Source organism: Polypterus senegalus, chromosome 5 (assembly GCF_016835505.1).
Source record: "Polypterus senegalus isolate Bchr_013 chromosome 5, ASM1683550v1, whole genome shotgun sequence".
In the NCBI taxonomy this organism is placed as follows: domain Eukaryota; kingdom Metazoa; phylum Chordata; class Cladistia; order Polypteriformes; family Polypteridae; genus Polypterus; species Polypterus senegalus.
Genome location: NC_053158.1, coordinates 141,234,369 through 141,249,771, shown reverse-complemented (window position 1 = coordinate 141,249,771; position 15,403 = coordinate 141,234,369). Strand labels below are relative to the sequence as shown.

The following is a 15,403-nucleotide window of genomic DNA, read 5'->3' as shown; positions in this document are numbered from 1 at the left end:
TATGTGGCAGTGTGTGACCTCAATGTTATCACTTTGAGTAAAATCCCACATGCTGACGCTCTGCTAAAATGTAAGTAAATAAATAAATAATATGTTTTAAAATGTTGAGTAACATAGAACTATGGAATAATAGTTTGTTGAGAATATTATTATGCCTATATATGTTTCAGCATCGTTTGCCTAAAGCAAATCTGTGGATTAAAATGTGCGGATGTGAACACTTTGATATACCTATTTGATTAGTATTACGAATTACGATTGATTATTATTAAGGATTAAGAATAAGAAAAATTGCATTTATTTTGCTTCATAAAAATGAATACACCATTTCATCTTCTAAAAAATGAATCAACCAAAATTATTTTATGAGAAATGTAAAAATATATATCTTCATAAAATATATTAAGATAAACTTATTAAATATTGGCTAATGTATACATTATTCAGTCAATCTTTAGTTAAATTACACACATTGCAAGACAACAAGTACATTGACACAAGAGCAAGCTTCATAAGACATCTAAATGGTCAGATCTGGCCTGTTTTTAATAGTCCTGATGTGACTTGACACAATGCCAAGTATGATGTCTGCATAGGATGCTGCACAAGGGAAGAGGGAAAAGTCTTGTTTTCTTAGAAAAATAAGCAAATCTAAGTGACTAAGTATGGTCTTCATGAGACTTTGTGGGGGGTTAAGCTTTTACTGCCTTTTCTGGGGTTGCTGTGGAAAGAAAAACTAGCTTTTTTAGATTTCAAGATCACTAAAAATGGATCACAGGATCTAATTATCTTGTTAAAAAGGCTCCAAAACACCTTCACATTTTGGGAAGGCTGAGGAGAATTAATCATTTATCCTGAATCGTCATTAACGTCCGCAAAAATATAGTAAATATCATGCTGACAAGCAGCATCACTGTCTGGTATGACACCTGCACTGTGGCAGATCACAAGGCCCTGAAGTAATTGATTAAAATGACCCAGTTCCTGCTAGTGCAAAGCTCCCTTCCATACAGGACACTAATGCCTATAGAAAGTACTTTGTCTGAGACCCCAAATGCCCCATCAAAAAATGGTCTGGCTACCTGCCACACAACAATCAAAAATGTAAAATGATACTGAATGCTGTTACCAGTGACTCACAAAAAAAAATAATTCTAGGCAATTAAACTTATCTGCATGACCCCTGTGTGAGACTTAGCAATGCAAGGACCTGTATACAAATCAGTTTGCAATACTAATTTAACATTTCTGACAACTCTTCAGCTCACTCACTTGTACTGTTAGATTATTACTTCTTTTGTAAGATATACTGCTATACACTTTGTATATATTAATTTATATATTACTGTTAAATAAAATGACAAGAAACTGAACTGAGATGAACAAGGCAGCACATATATAGCAAGAGAAAAAAAAGAAATTCAGATAAAGAAGGAGAAAAATTATAGAGCTCAATGCACACTAAAACTAGCTGTCCAAAACAATCTCCTTCAGTTTCTGATGATAGTATTGCAAATTTGCAGCATGGGTCCTACAAGAGCAGTTTATATGACACTAAGGTGCCTGTAAATAAAATATAACCAAAACTTCCAGACACACCCTTCCTCATACATGCTCTTTACTGATACTTACGTAAACATTTACATTATCCCATGGGTAAGCACCATGCAAGAAACATATCCTGATTGTACAAACTGGACAGCTCTATATATAAGATAAAAATGAACAAGTGGAGGGATATACAGAATGCATGCAGAAGAACCTCAGGGCTGATTTGAACCAAATATTATCAAACCATTATGCTGTTAATTGGTAACATACTTAGCAAAAATACAGTTTCTTCCACAAAGTTCCTCTGTTGGCAAATTTCCAAAGCCTAAAAGACATTAAAATATATTATTGTATTTTTTTTAGCCTCCTGATGTTTTAATATATCTTTACATTGTTTGCAAATCATTTTCTAATTTATTTTTTCTGAAAGTTAACATCAAATTTATTTACATAAATATAAAATTAATTCTTAAACCAAGTACTAAACATTCCTTTCTACAGACCATGCATCATGTTAATAAAACACTCAAAAATATTTGCTTTCTTTGTCAAACTGGCTTTGAAATTTCTGTCACAATAGTACTAGATAATCAGTTCAAATGGTGCACTGGTGCTTACAATAAGTAATACAAAAGAAACAAAAAAATACATTTCCACTACATGATATGCATTAAAGACTTACTTTATTAGTTATTTTAATACCTTTTCTAGAGGACAATGTGTGCTGTCTCTCAAGAAGGGTAGGAGATTTGGTCGATCATATTCTGCATATAGGCTAATCAACATCTCATGGTATTTGTGACCCTTGTGTGGATCACGTTTAAATAGCTTATGAAGATACTGTGTAAAAACAAACAAACAAACAAACAAAAACAAAACATTTTAGATATTTAAAATACAATTTTAAGTATTGTGTTCAAAATATTTAAAAAAATAACACCGAGGTAGAATAACTGTTGGTGAAAAAATAAATAAATAAATAAAAAAAAACTTAAAAAAAATAAATACATTACAACTCTGTTGTAATATGTGCAATCAAAAGATTTTTTCCTTCAAGCACCAACACAGACGGTAGTTAATCTGCAAATCTCTAAAAATAGTTACCATAACCTTTGGAAACTGTATCCAAACCAGTGTTGACATTAGGTATTGGTAAATCAATTGAAAACAATTATGAACAAGATTGCATTTGTTGGGTTGAATGAATGATTATAAAAGTTTTAAAATAAATTCTTTTGGCCAATATTTAAGTTTCAAAAGAAAAAAGAAAAGCTTTTTGGCTAATAATGGCATAGCTAGAATATTTATTTTGGCGACCTACCAAAGGAGCACAGCCTAAACATTTGCTGCTTGCAAGGAGGAAAAAAAAAACTCCGCTGTGGCAGGTCCCTGGTAAACTACCTAAGTAGCAGTATGGTCCATGAGGGAACACTTAATGTGCTTCATAAGTAAATGAAAACATGTCATGACTATCTGGCTATCTGAGACCAGTGCAGTGCAGTAATTTAATCTGTGAACTGAACTCCATAGTTTAGAGTTTAAAATACAAAACTTAATAGATGCGTTTGGTTGAAGGCATTCACAGCAGCCCAACCATGTCTCCCTAAAAGACAGTCGTGGAGAGTCCCACTGCTTGTTGAAAAGTACATATGGCCCATGATGAAGCCTGGGTGCATGGTCCATTAAGACAATATCTTGGATCTGGGTTGCAGAGACCATGTGATACCAGACAGCAGTATGATATAGTGCCTCAAAAGCTTGTTAGGGGCTCAATTCTTGGAGAAGCATGTGAAATCCTGGTAGCATTTAAAATGAACATAACCTGTCTGAGCTAATGGAGCTCAGAGTCGTAAGGAAGATGAAAACAGCTCCTGACAAGGAGAAAGGGTTCCCAGACATTGGTGGAAAAAAGGAAACAGGAGTAGAGAAAAAGTAGCTGAGAAATAAGGAGATTAGAAATTTAGAAAGTAACTAGACTAAGAACCACCTGTTTCAGTTAGGGATTATGATATATACCAAGTATATCAAACTCAATTCTGTAGAAAATATATGTTAGTTTTCATGTTGTTATATGGTGTTTGTCATATAAACACTGTTAAAAATGTTACTACTTGACTCGCCCTTAGTCAGTACCTATTTCCCAAAATAGCTAAAACAACTGGAAATGTTTTTGTAAAGTCAGTTTATCATTCTCTCAATCACTGTCTTGAGCTTGTGTACAATGCTACTATAAGAGCTCATTCTCCAGTTACAACCATCTCAAATGTGAATAACCTTTAATTCATAACACTTGTTTGCACGTAACAAAGTGAGACAGTCATGTTTATTAAAAACAAAAACAATCACAAAGAGAATCACAAGTAGATACTCAGCAATGACTGCACATAAGTATTTCTTTTAGTCTAGCAGTACGCCTCTTTCATGAACTGTGACAAAAACAATTCTTCTGTTTTATGTGTGAGAGTACATGAGAATGCCTGGTGACGGACTGGTGCCTTATCTCTGGATGATTTCCACCTTAGCAGAACAGAACAGACCAGAATAAAAAAAAAAAACTGATTTAACAAGAAGAGTTTGGTAACTGCTTAAACACTTTGGTCAATAGGAGAAATGCATAATTTAAAAGGTACTGAAATATAATGTTTAAGCTAACTGGGGTTCTTCAGTTTTCTCAATATAGAGATGTGCATTAAGTCTCAAAATTATATATGCAGTGCACACTACATGTACTATAGTAAACTCGAAATTATTAAAGAAGTGCTAGAATTAACTGAATAATGCACAAAGTAAACTGCTCACTCCCTCACTCTTTCTCTATATATAATTTATATAAAAAATAGTTTAGTAAAATTCCTGTGTGCAATTGAAGAGATAAACGTTTATCTTTTGCACTCACCACGTGTTGCATTGCAGGATGATGTGCAAGTTCCTCCACAACTTTATCAATCTAAAGACAAAAACATGATATCTGTAATAACCAAGTAAAGAACTGAGTAGACCTGTTCACTTTTCAATCCTCCAAAAGGAGGATTTTTAGTGCTTAAACTAAAACAGTTTAAAAAAAATAATTATGAAGGCATATAATACTGTAGCAGAAAAAAATGCGTGATACTCACTGATATTTTGTCTTCATTGTCCAGCAACATGTCAACAGCTTTCTAAAAAAGTTAAAACATTTCTGTTAACGATCACATGTGTGCAAATCACTTGAACAATTATTTCTATGAGAACATATGTATTATGCATTGAAAAACACTTCTGCATAATGTAATTTCAAATATGAGAGCTTGATAAAGTGTGTCAGTAATTTCGAGTCACTATATTTAATCTCATTTTTTTCCTTTTTGGATAGCAGAAGCACATTATTGTAGTTTGCCAGTATGCATACTATCATACAGATATTACACTACTACAATAGATGGAAGCTTGTATGCAGTAATATTTATTCCTATAATTGTACTAGACTATCAAATTATCAAATTCAGGGTACAGAGTCATCAATTAAAAGGAAGGCATAATGCTTTCATGTTATTCAAATTATTTTTGCATTTTTTGGTGTCAATTCATGTATTTTTCATGTCACCCATTGTCACTCTTTGGAAGCTTGGTTACTCTAAGTGTTGTAAGAATATGGCTTATTTGAGGCCTTGGTAGACACAATAAAAAAAAGGTACTTAGAGAAAATAAATGATAATTCTGTCAGTGACAGACTTTTAGTTACTCAAACAATTTAATTTAAGGAATATTGTAGGTTTTTGTTTTTGCCCTTTTAGTGACTTTTGAGTTTGATTTACAGTTTTGTTAAGGAGCTGATCTTTACTTCTTTGGTATAACAATCCCTGGTACATTTAGAGTTGTTTATACCATACATTCACTAGAAGAGTTCCTGTCACTTGCTACAAAAGAAATAAAAAGGATGACTTCTTTTTCCTCTAATTTACAAATAGAGGAAAACACAAGAAGGTCTAAAGCAAAACAAAAAGAATGGACGGAAGAAGCTTTAAGTAAGTACAACAATACTTAAGCAAGTACAACAACACAGCAGATAAGCAGTAGCCAATCTCTCATCTCTTTTAGCTCTACGTTTTATGAAAGCTAACATATCCAATATGTGAAAATCCTACAGTCAATATTCAAGTTGAATTTTTATCATCTGATGTAGTATACCCATATTTACTCAGATTGTTAGTGGAAAATTATTGTAGGGATGAGGATATGAAGATCTGTAGTTATATATAAATGCAAAAACATAAATTTACTGACTTTATAAATCAAATTAGATTAGGCAAAACAATTTAGTCAAAAATACAGGACAATCAACGCTACATATGAAACATTTAAGATTATGATTAAATTTATGTGAAATAGTGTGAACAGAGTGTTCAGTCTGAGGTAATTCCTTATGTACAGTGAGACATCAAAGAGGTTAAAGTGAGGTTCAGTATTTACTTTAGAACAACATTAATTCTTGCCAAATTCTGAGAAAGATTAGAACGGTTCCTCGTGGAGACAATTTACTTCTATTCTAGTTTTAGATAATGCATCACTTTCCTAACGAATGAATAAGCAATGTGGTGTATCTCTTCTCAATTTTCTTCTACCTGGCATTGCTACAAATGAGGCAATTAAAAGGACTGGAAATAATATAAAAATCAAAAGTATCTGAGAAACAAGCAAATATTTTTGGACTATTCCCAAAATATACAGCCTAGCGAGTATTAATTTCATTACTTAATTTATAGTCTGGATCTTGTTCCAAATAGATATTAGATAATTAGAGCTGATGAGTCTAATATACAAGCTGAGTTACATTCTTCATCTGAGACTCTTTTTGAAAGTTCATGCTTCTGTCACTGCCTAAGATTATCTAAGGATGTGTTCCTTGAAATAAATTGCTAGCATAGTTTCAGGCATTATAAATATATAGCATGCTACTAGAAGATTACAGTATATTTGAAGAGCATTTTTCTTGAATCATACACACTGTCAATACAGAGATCTCTAAAAGTGTGCACTAATAGCAAACTTCCAAAGTAAAGTGTCAAAATAAAGGACTTTATGTATTACAAAGAAATTACATTAAAAATGTATCCTGATTTTTATGAAAGAATTTGAGAATACAGAAGAATAACAAGATATAAAAACTTAAAAAGAATATTCACTTTAAAAGTATTAATTCTGGCAGTTTGCTATTGGATTGCCGCTGACGGACGGCCTTATATGGGCAGGCACTAAATTACAAACGCCAGCGGCAGCCTGTCTATGAACTTAATTTAAAGTGTAGGTTTACATCGTGCTTTGTTTCCGAAGTAGCAGAACTCATGAATATGGTTGTATATGTCACTCGCTCGCTTCTTATTGTTTCGCTGCCTTCTCAATTATATAATGCATGTTTTCTTCAGCGCTTTTTTGAGGTCTTCCTGCTTCCCTGATCCTTTTCATTATGTTATGCACTGTAGAGGGAGAAATGCCCAAATATCTTCCTATCTGTCTTTGTGAAATGTTTTTCTTCATCATTTCAAAGATTTTTGCCCGCACTTGGTGGCAAACTGGCGATCCTCTGCCCATCTTTGCTCCTAAAGGAGTAGGCCTTTCCTCGATGCTGCTTTGGCACCGAATCATGATTGCAATCACCTGTTAACATCACCAGTTTCAAATCACATCATTATTTAGTTATTATACCTCATTACTACCCTGAATTGCCCCCATCCCAACTTTTTTTGGAATGTGTTGCAAGCCTGAATGACAAGAATGGATGTTTATTTACAAATCAAATGATGTTGACCAAAAAAAAACATGAATTATCTTGTGTTCATACTTTCTGCAATGAAATAAAAGTTAAGGGAAATTTGAAAAATTACTGCTTTATTTTTTTATTCACATTTTCCACAGTGTCCCAACTTTTTCTGATTTGGGGTTGTATATATATGAGATATAAATATATATATATATATATATATATATATATACACAGTAGAACCTCTGTTCACGACCATAATTCGTTCCAAAACTCTGGTCGTAAACCGAAGCAATTGCCCCCCATAGGATTGTATGTAAATACAATTAATCCGTTTCAGACCATACCAAACTGTATGTGAATATATATATATATATTTGTAAACTTTTAAGCACAAATATAGTTAATTAAACCATTAGATTGCACAGTGTAATAGTAAACTAAATGAATAACACTGAGAAAACCTTGAACTACAGAGAAAACTAACACTACAATAGTTTGCGCTATAGCGCTACCAACCGCTGGCTAAAAGCACTTTTTTTAATGAGTTTTAAGCACAGGGAAAAAATGAACATTTGAAAAATCCGAAATTTAATAAACCACCAAGAAAAATAATATTGCAACAATGCACACTACGAACCAATCGCTGGAAACAGAAGTGAAAACAAAATCAAGCCCAGTGCATTCTTTAACTGCCTTCCTACCTTAATGCGTCCAGCTCTCTCTTGCACTGCCTGTGTGTCTGTGCGTCTGCACGCTGCCTCTGTGTGTGTGTGTCTGCGCGCTGCCTCTTTGTGTGTGTGTGTGTGTGTCTGCACGCTGCATGTGTCTGGCGCTCTCTCCTGTGCTGCCTGTGTGTGTGTGTGCACGACTCTCTCCTGATGCCTTTATGTTTGTGCGCTGCTTCTGTGTGTGTGTGTGTGTGTGTGTGTGCGCTCTCTCGCTCTCTCTCTTGCTCGCTCACTCGCTGCACAGGAAATGCACAGGGAGAGACTGAACATGTACAAACCGAAAGGGAAACTGGCTTGTTCGTATACTGAGTGTGTGGTCGTGAACCGAGCCAAAAGTTTGGCGAACTGTTTCGTCGTAAACCGAGTTGTACGTGTACCGAGGCGTTCGTGAACCGAGCTTCCATATATAATATAATATATATGAGATATATATATATATATATATATATATATATATATATATATATATATATATATATATATATATATATATATATATATGTGTTATCATAAGAGATTTAAGTGAATCCTTTATTACCCCTTTAATATCTGATGTTTTCCAGAGCCAGAAAAGCAAGTGTTCTTTAGCAACTGTAAAAAGCATCAGTAAGAAAGAACAGCTCTGTATTCTAGTGTTAAATAGTCTAAATTTAAATTATTTATACAATTTTTAGACTTCTGGTCTTAAATATAATTTTAGCTAAACACACTGTGACTGTATCCTAATTGTATCTAGCAGGGGGCGCATGCTCCCTGGGAAGAGGTCTGTTAGTGATTGCAGTCATTACTAACCCAACAATATACATAAAGTTGCATCTTTATACCAGCGTAAGAGAGAGTTTCCACCCACCCACCCACAATTACAGCAGCATGGGTAAGCAGAGAGCTGAGGAGACTTCGTGCCAGCAAAGCAGTGGGTCCAGATGGAGTATCGCCACGACTGCTGAAGGCCTGTGCATTGGAGCTGGGGAGTCCTCTACAGTGCATCTTCAACCTTAGCCTGAAACAGTCCCGAGGCTTTGGAAAACATCTTGCATCACCCCAGTACCAAAGGTATCACGTCCTGGTGAACTGAATGACTTCTGGCCTATCGCTCTGACGTCATATGTGATGAAGACCATGGAGCGGCTGCTGCTTCACCACCTGAGGCAACAGGTCTGCCACGCCCTCGACCCGCGACAGTTCGCATACCAGGAGATGGTGGGAGCGGAGGATGCCATAATCTATATGCTACACCGATACCTCTCCCACTTGGACAGAGGCAGTGGTGCTGTAAGAATTATGTTTCTGGACTTCTCTAGTGCCTTCAACACCATCCAACCTCTGCTCCTTAGGGACAAGCTGACAGAGATGGGAGTAGATTCAAACCTGGTGGCATGGATCGTGGGCTCTCTTAAAGACAGACCTCAGTGTGTGCGTATCGGGAACTGCCTGGTCCGACATTGTGGTCAGCAACACAGGAGCGCCACAGGGGACTGTACTTTCTCTGGTCCTGTTCAGCCTATATACATCGGACTTCCAATACAACTTGTAGTCCTCCCACATGCAAAAGTTCGCTGACGACACTGCTATCATGGGCTGCATCAGGAGTGGGCAGGAGGAGGAGTATAGGAACCTAATCAAGGACATTGTTAAATGGTGCGACTCAAACCACCTACAACTGAACACCAGCAAAACCAAGGAGCTGGTGGTGGATTTTAGGAGGCCCAGGCCCTTCACGGACCCTGTGATCATTAGAGGTGACTGTGTGCAGAGGGTGCTGACTTATAAATACCTTGGAGTGAAGCTGGATGATAAATTGGACTGGACTGCTATTACTGCTGCTCTGTGCAAGAGAGGACAGAGCCAACTATACTTCCTTAGAAGGCTGGCGTCCTTCAACATCTGCAATAAGATGCTGCAGATATTCTATCAGATGGTTGTGGCGAGCACCCTCTTCAACGCGGTGGTGTGCAGGGAAGGCAGTATAAAGAAGAGACCTCACACCTAGACAAACTGGTGAGGAAGGCAGGCTCTATTGTTGGCATGGAGCTGTACATTTTGACATCCGTGGCAGAGTGATGGGCGCTGAGCAGGCTCCTGTCATTCATGGAGAATCCACTGCATCCACTAAACAGTATCATCTCCAGACAGTGGAGCAGCTTCAGCGACAGACTGCTGTCACTGTCCTGCTCCACTGACAGACTGAGGAGATCATTCCTCGCCCACACTATGCAACTCTTCAATTCCACCTGGGGGTCAACGTTAACAGTATACAAAGTTATTGTCTGTTATACCTGCATTTTTATCACTCTTTTTTTTATCATCGGTATGCTGCTGCTGGAGTATGTGAATTTCCCCTTGGGATTAGTAAAGTATCTATCCATCCCTCCCCTCCCTCGTGGCACAGTGGTGAATATAAATGGAATAAAGAATCGGTAACACTAAAGAAAGATTACACTTTAGCTTCTGTTTAATATAGGTTTAACACAATAAAATTATAGTCAAAGGAAAGCAACACTTGGCCAAAACAAATGCGTCATGGTTTCCTGCAATCAGCACTTGTCCAACTTCGAGACAAGAGTGTGGGAAAGCATTTTGGCGGTCCTAAGCACAGGCAGGAGCGATATCTTCCATCCATTTGTAGGTGTGCTCTCTAGGTTCCATGCAATTTTTATACCTCTTTGAACATGCAACCTTCAAACATTTGTACAATGTGTTTGCTGACAGGGGCATGATTAGGAAATAGCACACGGTTACTTGTAGAGGTTGCTTGTTTGGAAACCTTGAAATAGCTGTCGAACCTGACAATCCCAACCAAACATGGCACATTAGCACTATAACACTTGACTCATCTCATCTCACTGTCAGATTCACACTTTCAGCTGGATTCCAATTGTAAATAAAATAGTGTTTATGAATAACCCTCACAGATCACAGTGACACACTTAAAACCTTTGCCTACATCACTGCACATATTGCCTTCTTAAACAAGGCTAAGAACAAACAGTTTAGAGTACCAGTCTTTCCAACATGACACAAAGTATGGCATACCTAAAACACACCTATGAACACCAGTGAGTTCATAGGTTGCTGAAATATCAATAGTTTCTAATTATTATAAGCACTCCAAATGAAACACACACCTGAAATAGTGTAACTAGAAAGAGGTGGAAAAGGAATACTGCTAATATTGAACAAGTGGGAGTTTAGCTGAAAGTATAGCACGTAAATCAGGATATATTATAACATTTAAAATAAATCTCTGTAAGGAAAGAAAGGAATAAGGAAATAGACATTAAGGAAACCTGTGACATATAAAATGAATACCACTTAAAATAACAATTACAAACTTATAAGGAATGTAGCAAAGCTATATTCCTCATGACAGATTAATAACCAGTGTTTACTTCTATATGCCCATTAATAATAACTGTTCAAGCCAATTCATGTTTTAAAACTATATTAGTAAGGAGTCTTTTTCAATTCTTCTAGGAATATATCAGGAGAATTTCACATGTAGGGTATATGCTTAAGCTAAAACCGTTAACTGAGAAGACAAAATCATACCAGATAATAAGTAATAAGTCACTGCTAACTGCAGTCAAAACTTTAATTTCTTTTGAACTTTTCTTGCTTTATAGTAATTCAAGTGTGTGTTCAGACCAAAGTGTGTGTGTGTCTGTATGCTTCTATAAAAAGCCAAATCTCCCCCTGGGGACAAATAAAGTTTGTTTGTTTTATCATTAACAGTCTTCTTTTTAACTGCCATCACAGAAAGTCCAAGAAAGAAAAATTAAGATCAGATTATTCTTAAAATGAATCTCATTCTTCACTTTGGTGAGAATAATACATTTTCTTTTCCCCAAATTTGTCAAACTGATAAAAGCCTACTGAGAATTTTACCAGGTAAGTGATAAGCTCCTTCTGTTTTAGGGTTCTCACCAATGGCATGTTCAAGGATTTTAAAAAAGAACTTTGACATGAATTTAGTAGAATTTGCAAAATCTAATCTTTCAGAAAGTACTGTGCCATGTTTTTTTTTTTCAAGCTTTGTCTTCAGTATTATTTAATTTATTCAGGAGTTTTTAAATTTGATTTTCTGCACTGCTCACACACACATTTTCCAGCTGTTCAAGATGCAATTTTAATATGTGTTGGGCTAGGCACTAATTCTTTCCATTGGTAAATAAAGTTGGCTCAACATTTAACATCAGAATGTAGAAAATCTGAATTATCCTAATGAAGTCAAAGCATTGCTGTCAGAAGACGGTTGTCTCAATTTCCCTATCTGAAAAACAGACACCACCATTTTTTTTCTCTTGATGTTACATTTTATAAAGTAAACGATCAAACTCAGGGAATTGATAGTTCATCAAAATCATATGTCCACTGTTCCTATATGTCTTCCAAAATGAATTTTTTTGGGTGCTCAGGTATAATATTTAAGTGAGCATAATGTAATCTTTGAATTAACGTAAAGAAAACTAATTGAAATGTGTATGTACTGTATGGAAATGTTTAAATGATATATTAATAGAAGCCTACTTGTCTGTTTTGGGGAAATAACAGCAGAAGCATCAACATTATAACTTCAGACTTTCAACAGATTCACATTTTGTTCTGTCACCATCACAATACAGAAGACTTAAAATTCTGCACAATGACCAGGAGGAAAGAATGAATAATTTTTTCAAACATGCTCAGTTCTAAAGCCAGGAAATTTGTTAAAATAGAAAAAAAAGTTCAATATGTAAAGCAAACATCAGAATCAATGAATCAATAAAGTTATGCAAAGTCTTTGATTCCAAAAATGTTTCTGAGAAGCCAATTCTCTGCAAAGATTAATCACAATATCCAGAGACTTGGACACTGAGAGCAGTGAAAAGCCATCTTTCATAGGCTAGAAGCAATGAGTTAATATGCCACAAAATCAGCAATGGGTATAGCAACCATAAACAATATGTCCATGACCCTATAAAAATGCCAAAACGGTGGTGTCCTCAGTATCAAACTACAATCCAAGAACAGAATGTTGCAACTTAATAAGCATAATGATATAAAAAAACTCACATAGTGAAAATCAACAGATGCTCATGAATTACGAGCAGAACTGAAATACACACATCAAAACCCTAAACCGTGACACATTTTAGGTAATCCTGTACTTAATCTGACCATTTTCATTCAGTGTCTCATTTGTAAATGGATCAACAAATTGTTATCAAATGTATCAGGCTTCTTTACAATCATTAATACTGGACTAATTTAACAACTGCATTTGCAAAAAAAAAAATAATATATGCACTAGCCATGTGCGCCCAACTACGTTGCGCATGTTAAATTTGTCTGTGAAGGGCTCCCTCTTTAAACGCGGCTGCCAGCTGTGAACTGGGCCCTTCATCGCACAGCATTATGATTTTTTTATAAGGGAAACAAAATTACAAAAGAAAACCCTTGGACATTTATTCGATAGGAACGGCCTACTCGGATTCACTGTCCGAATAGTAATTATGTGGTGGTGTAGGAGCATTTCTGCTTCTGTCCGTTCACAGTCTGTCTCGTTTTCACGATGCTATTGTTTCCTCTCATGATGTCTTCTCAACCTTTCTCCAATCTCGCAGGTTGCTTTGTGGCAATCCAAAGAGTAAGGCAATATACACGGAGCAATGGTTATAAAAGGGGGACAACATAGGTATCCAGGCTCTTTAAAGCATAAATAGGGATCACTTCACTGACATGTGAGCAAGCCACGGTACAACTGTGAGACGCGCAGCACTCGGCAGCTACAATGTAACAATAATAATTTCCGGAACGTGCTGTTACGTTGCCATTCATTTTAACCACTGTCTTTCTTTCATCCGTATGTTACGTAGGCACGTATCTTTTATCTTCGGCAATCTCATTCTCTAACCAGTCCTCAGGAGCTAACCAGTGTAACACTGTCCACCACCCCTTTCGTTATTCCGCCACATTGTTGACATCCGTGAGTAACAACAGCGTACTAAACTGGAAAGTGGTCTACACATGCGTGGAATTCGCGGACAAACAAAGATCAAGATCTAAATGAAGATCTCTTTAGTTAATTTAAAGCACAACAATTTGTTTAGTTTGAATGTCTGTGTTTTGAGGTGTGACTGGAGTACTAGAGTCTTCAGTAGTATAAGCCTGGAGGAGATTCTTAATGCAATGCCTATGTTTTAGCTGTCTCTCTACTGCCATCTAGTGCTTCTTCTAATTCATTCGCAGACAAACAAAGATTAAGATCCAAATGAAGATTATATATAGAGATATTGTTTTATGTAAACTGATTTAAAGACAAAAAGAACTACTTTTTTACCAAAGAAAGATTACATAATTTGTTTCATCTTGAGATGAGGAAGGATAGGAAAAAATATTTTAATACAACAGAAAGTAAGAAGCAGAAAAAGAGATCAGCCAACACTACAGCTGCTTCTTGCTTGGTTTAGAATTTTCATTTAAACTTTTCATTTTGCACACCAAAATATGACAAAATTTTGAATATCTGAAATATTTGAAAGAAATAAAATAATTTTGAAATTGATAGCATGGACCACTATAGCTATGGAAATGATAAATGATCGTACCTCTTTATCAAACTCCATCAACAAAACTATTTTGTCTTCAATGGATGAAAAAAGGTTATGCTTATGAATCAACTGGTAAACATCCTTATGTCGCAGCCTTAGATAAATTTCAAGGGCTTTATCATAACGTTGGTCATATGTATATCTGCAAAATACAAATGAAAAATACCTTGGAAAAAAAGAAAGCAACGCTTTAGCAAATATTTATTTCATTTTCAACTACATTATCCATTCACTATAGCAAGGGTCAAATATGGTTTCATTATTTTAAATGCTTAATGTTAGATATTTTATTGATACTGGGAAAAAGGTTAAAATATAAATGTAAAATACCCACAGTTCAGCCAGGGTAGTCAGAAGCGTCCTATTGTTTTGGTCTTTTTTCAGACGATCACTTACAGCTTGAACAATTGTCATATTGTTGTAAAGATCACCTGGCCATTCCCGAATTAATGTTGCAAAACCCTAAAAAATTATATGAAAAGAAAATTACAAATATAAAATTTAAACAATCTATAATCAATTTTAATTGCATAAATTCAGAACAAATAATGCTAAAACTGATTCAAATGTTGTTTGGCTCCGTTTTGCTTTATTACTAGATCTAGATCTAGTATCATCTTAGTTAACTGAGATTATTTTTTAACCTGGTAATATGCCACTGATTTTTTTTTTATTTTTTATTTTAATTAAAAGCAAATAATCCATACAATCAAATCAAACTTAACAAAGCCAAAATTCAACCCCCATCCAAAAGAAAGAAAGGAGAGCCAACCAACAAAGCAAGTCTTTTAAAG

At 35.4% G+C, this 15,403-nt stretch overlaps 1 protein-coding gene across 1 annotated transcript in view; it reads right to left on the bottom strand.

Annotated features, from left to right (window-relative positions):
• The window catches only part of vps41 (VPS41 subunit of HOPS complex), a 145,355-nt gene that overhangs the window by 17,202 nt on the left and 112,750 nt on the right, over positions 1 to 15,403 (bottom strand). Inside the window, exons 18-23 of the mRNA XM_039753407.1 lie at positions 14,944 to 15,071; positions 14,607 to 14,751; positions 4,668 to 4,709; positions 4,448 to 4,498; positions 2,254 to 2,391; positions 1,822 to 1,876 (exon numbers count right to left, since the gene is read on the bottom strand). Of these exons, the coding sequence (XP_039609341.1) occupies positions 1,822 to 1,876; positions 2,254 to 2,391; positions 4,448 to 4,498; positions 4,668 to 4,709; positions 14,607 to 14,751; positions 14,944 to 15,071 (559 nt within the window). The remainder of the gene's footprint in view (positions 1 to 1,821; positions 1,877 to 2,253; positions 2,392 to 4,447; positions 4,499 to 4,667; positions 4,710 to 14,606; positions 14,752 to 14,943; positions 15,072 to 15,403) is intronic.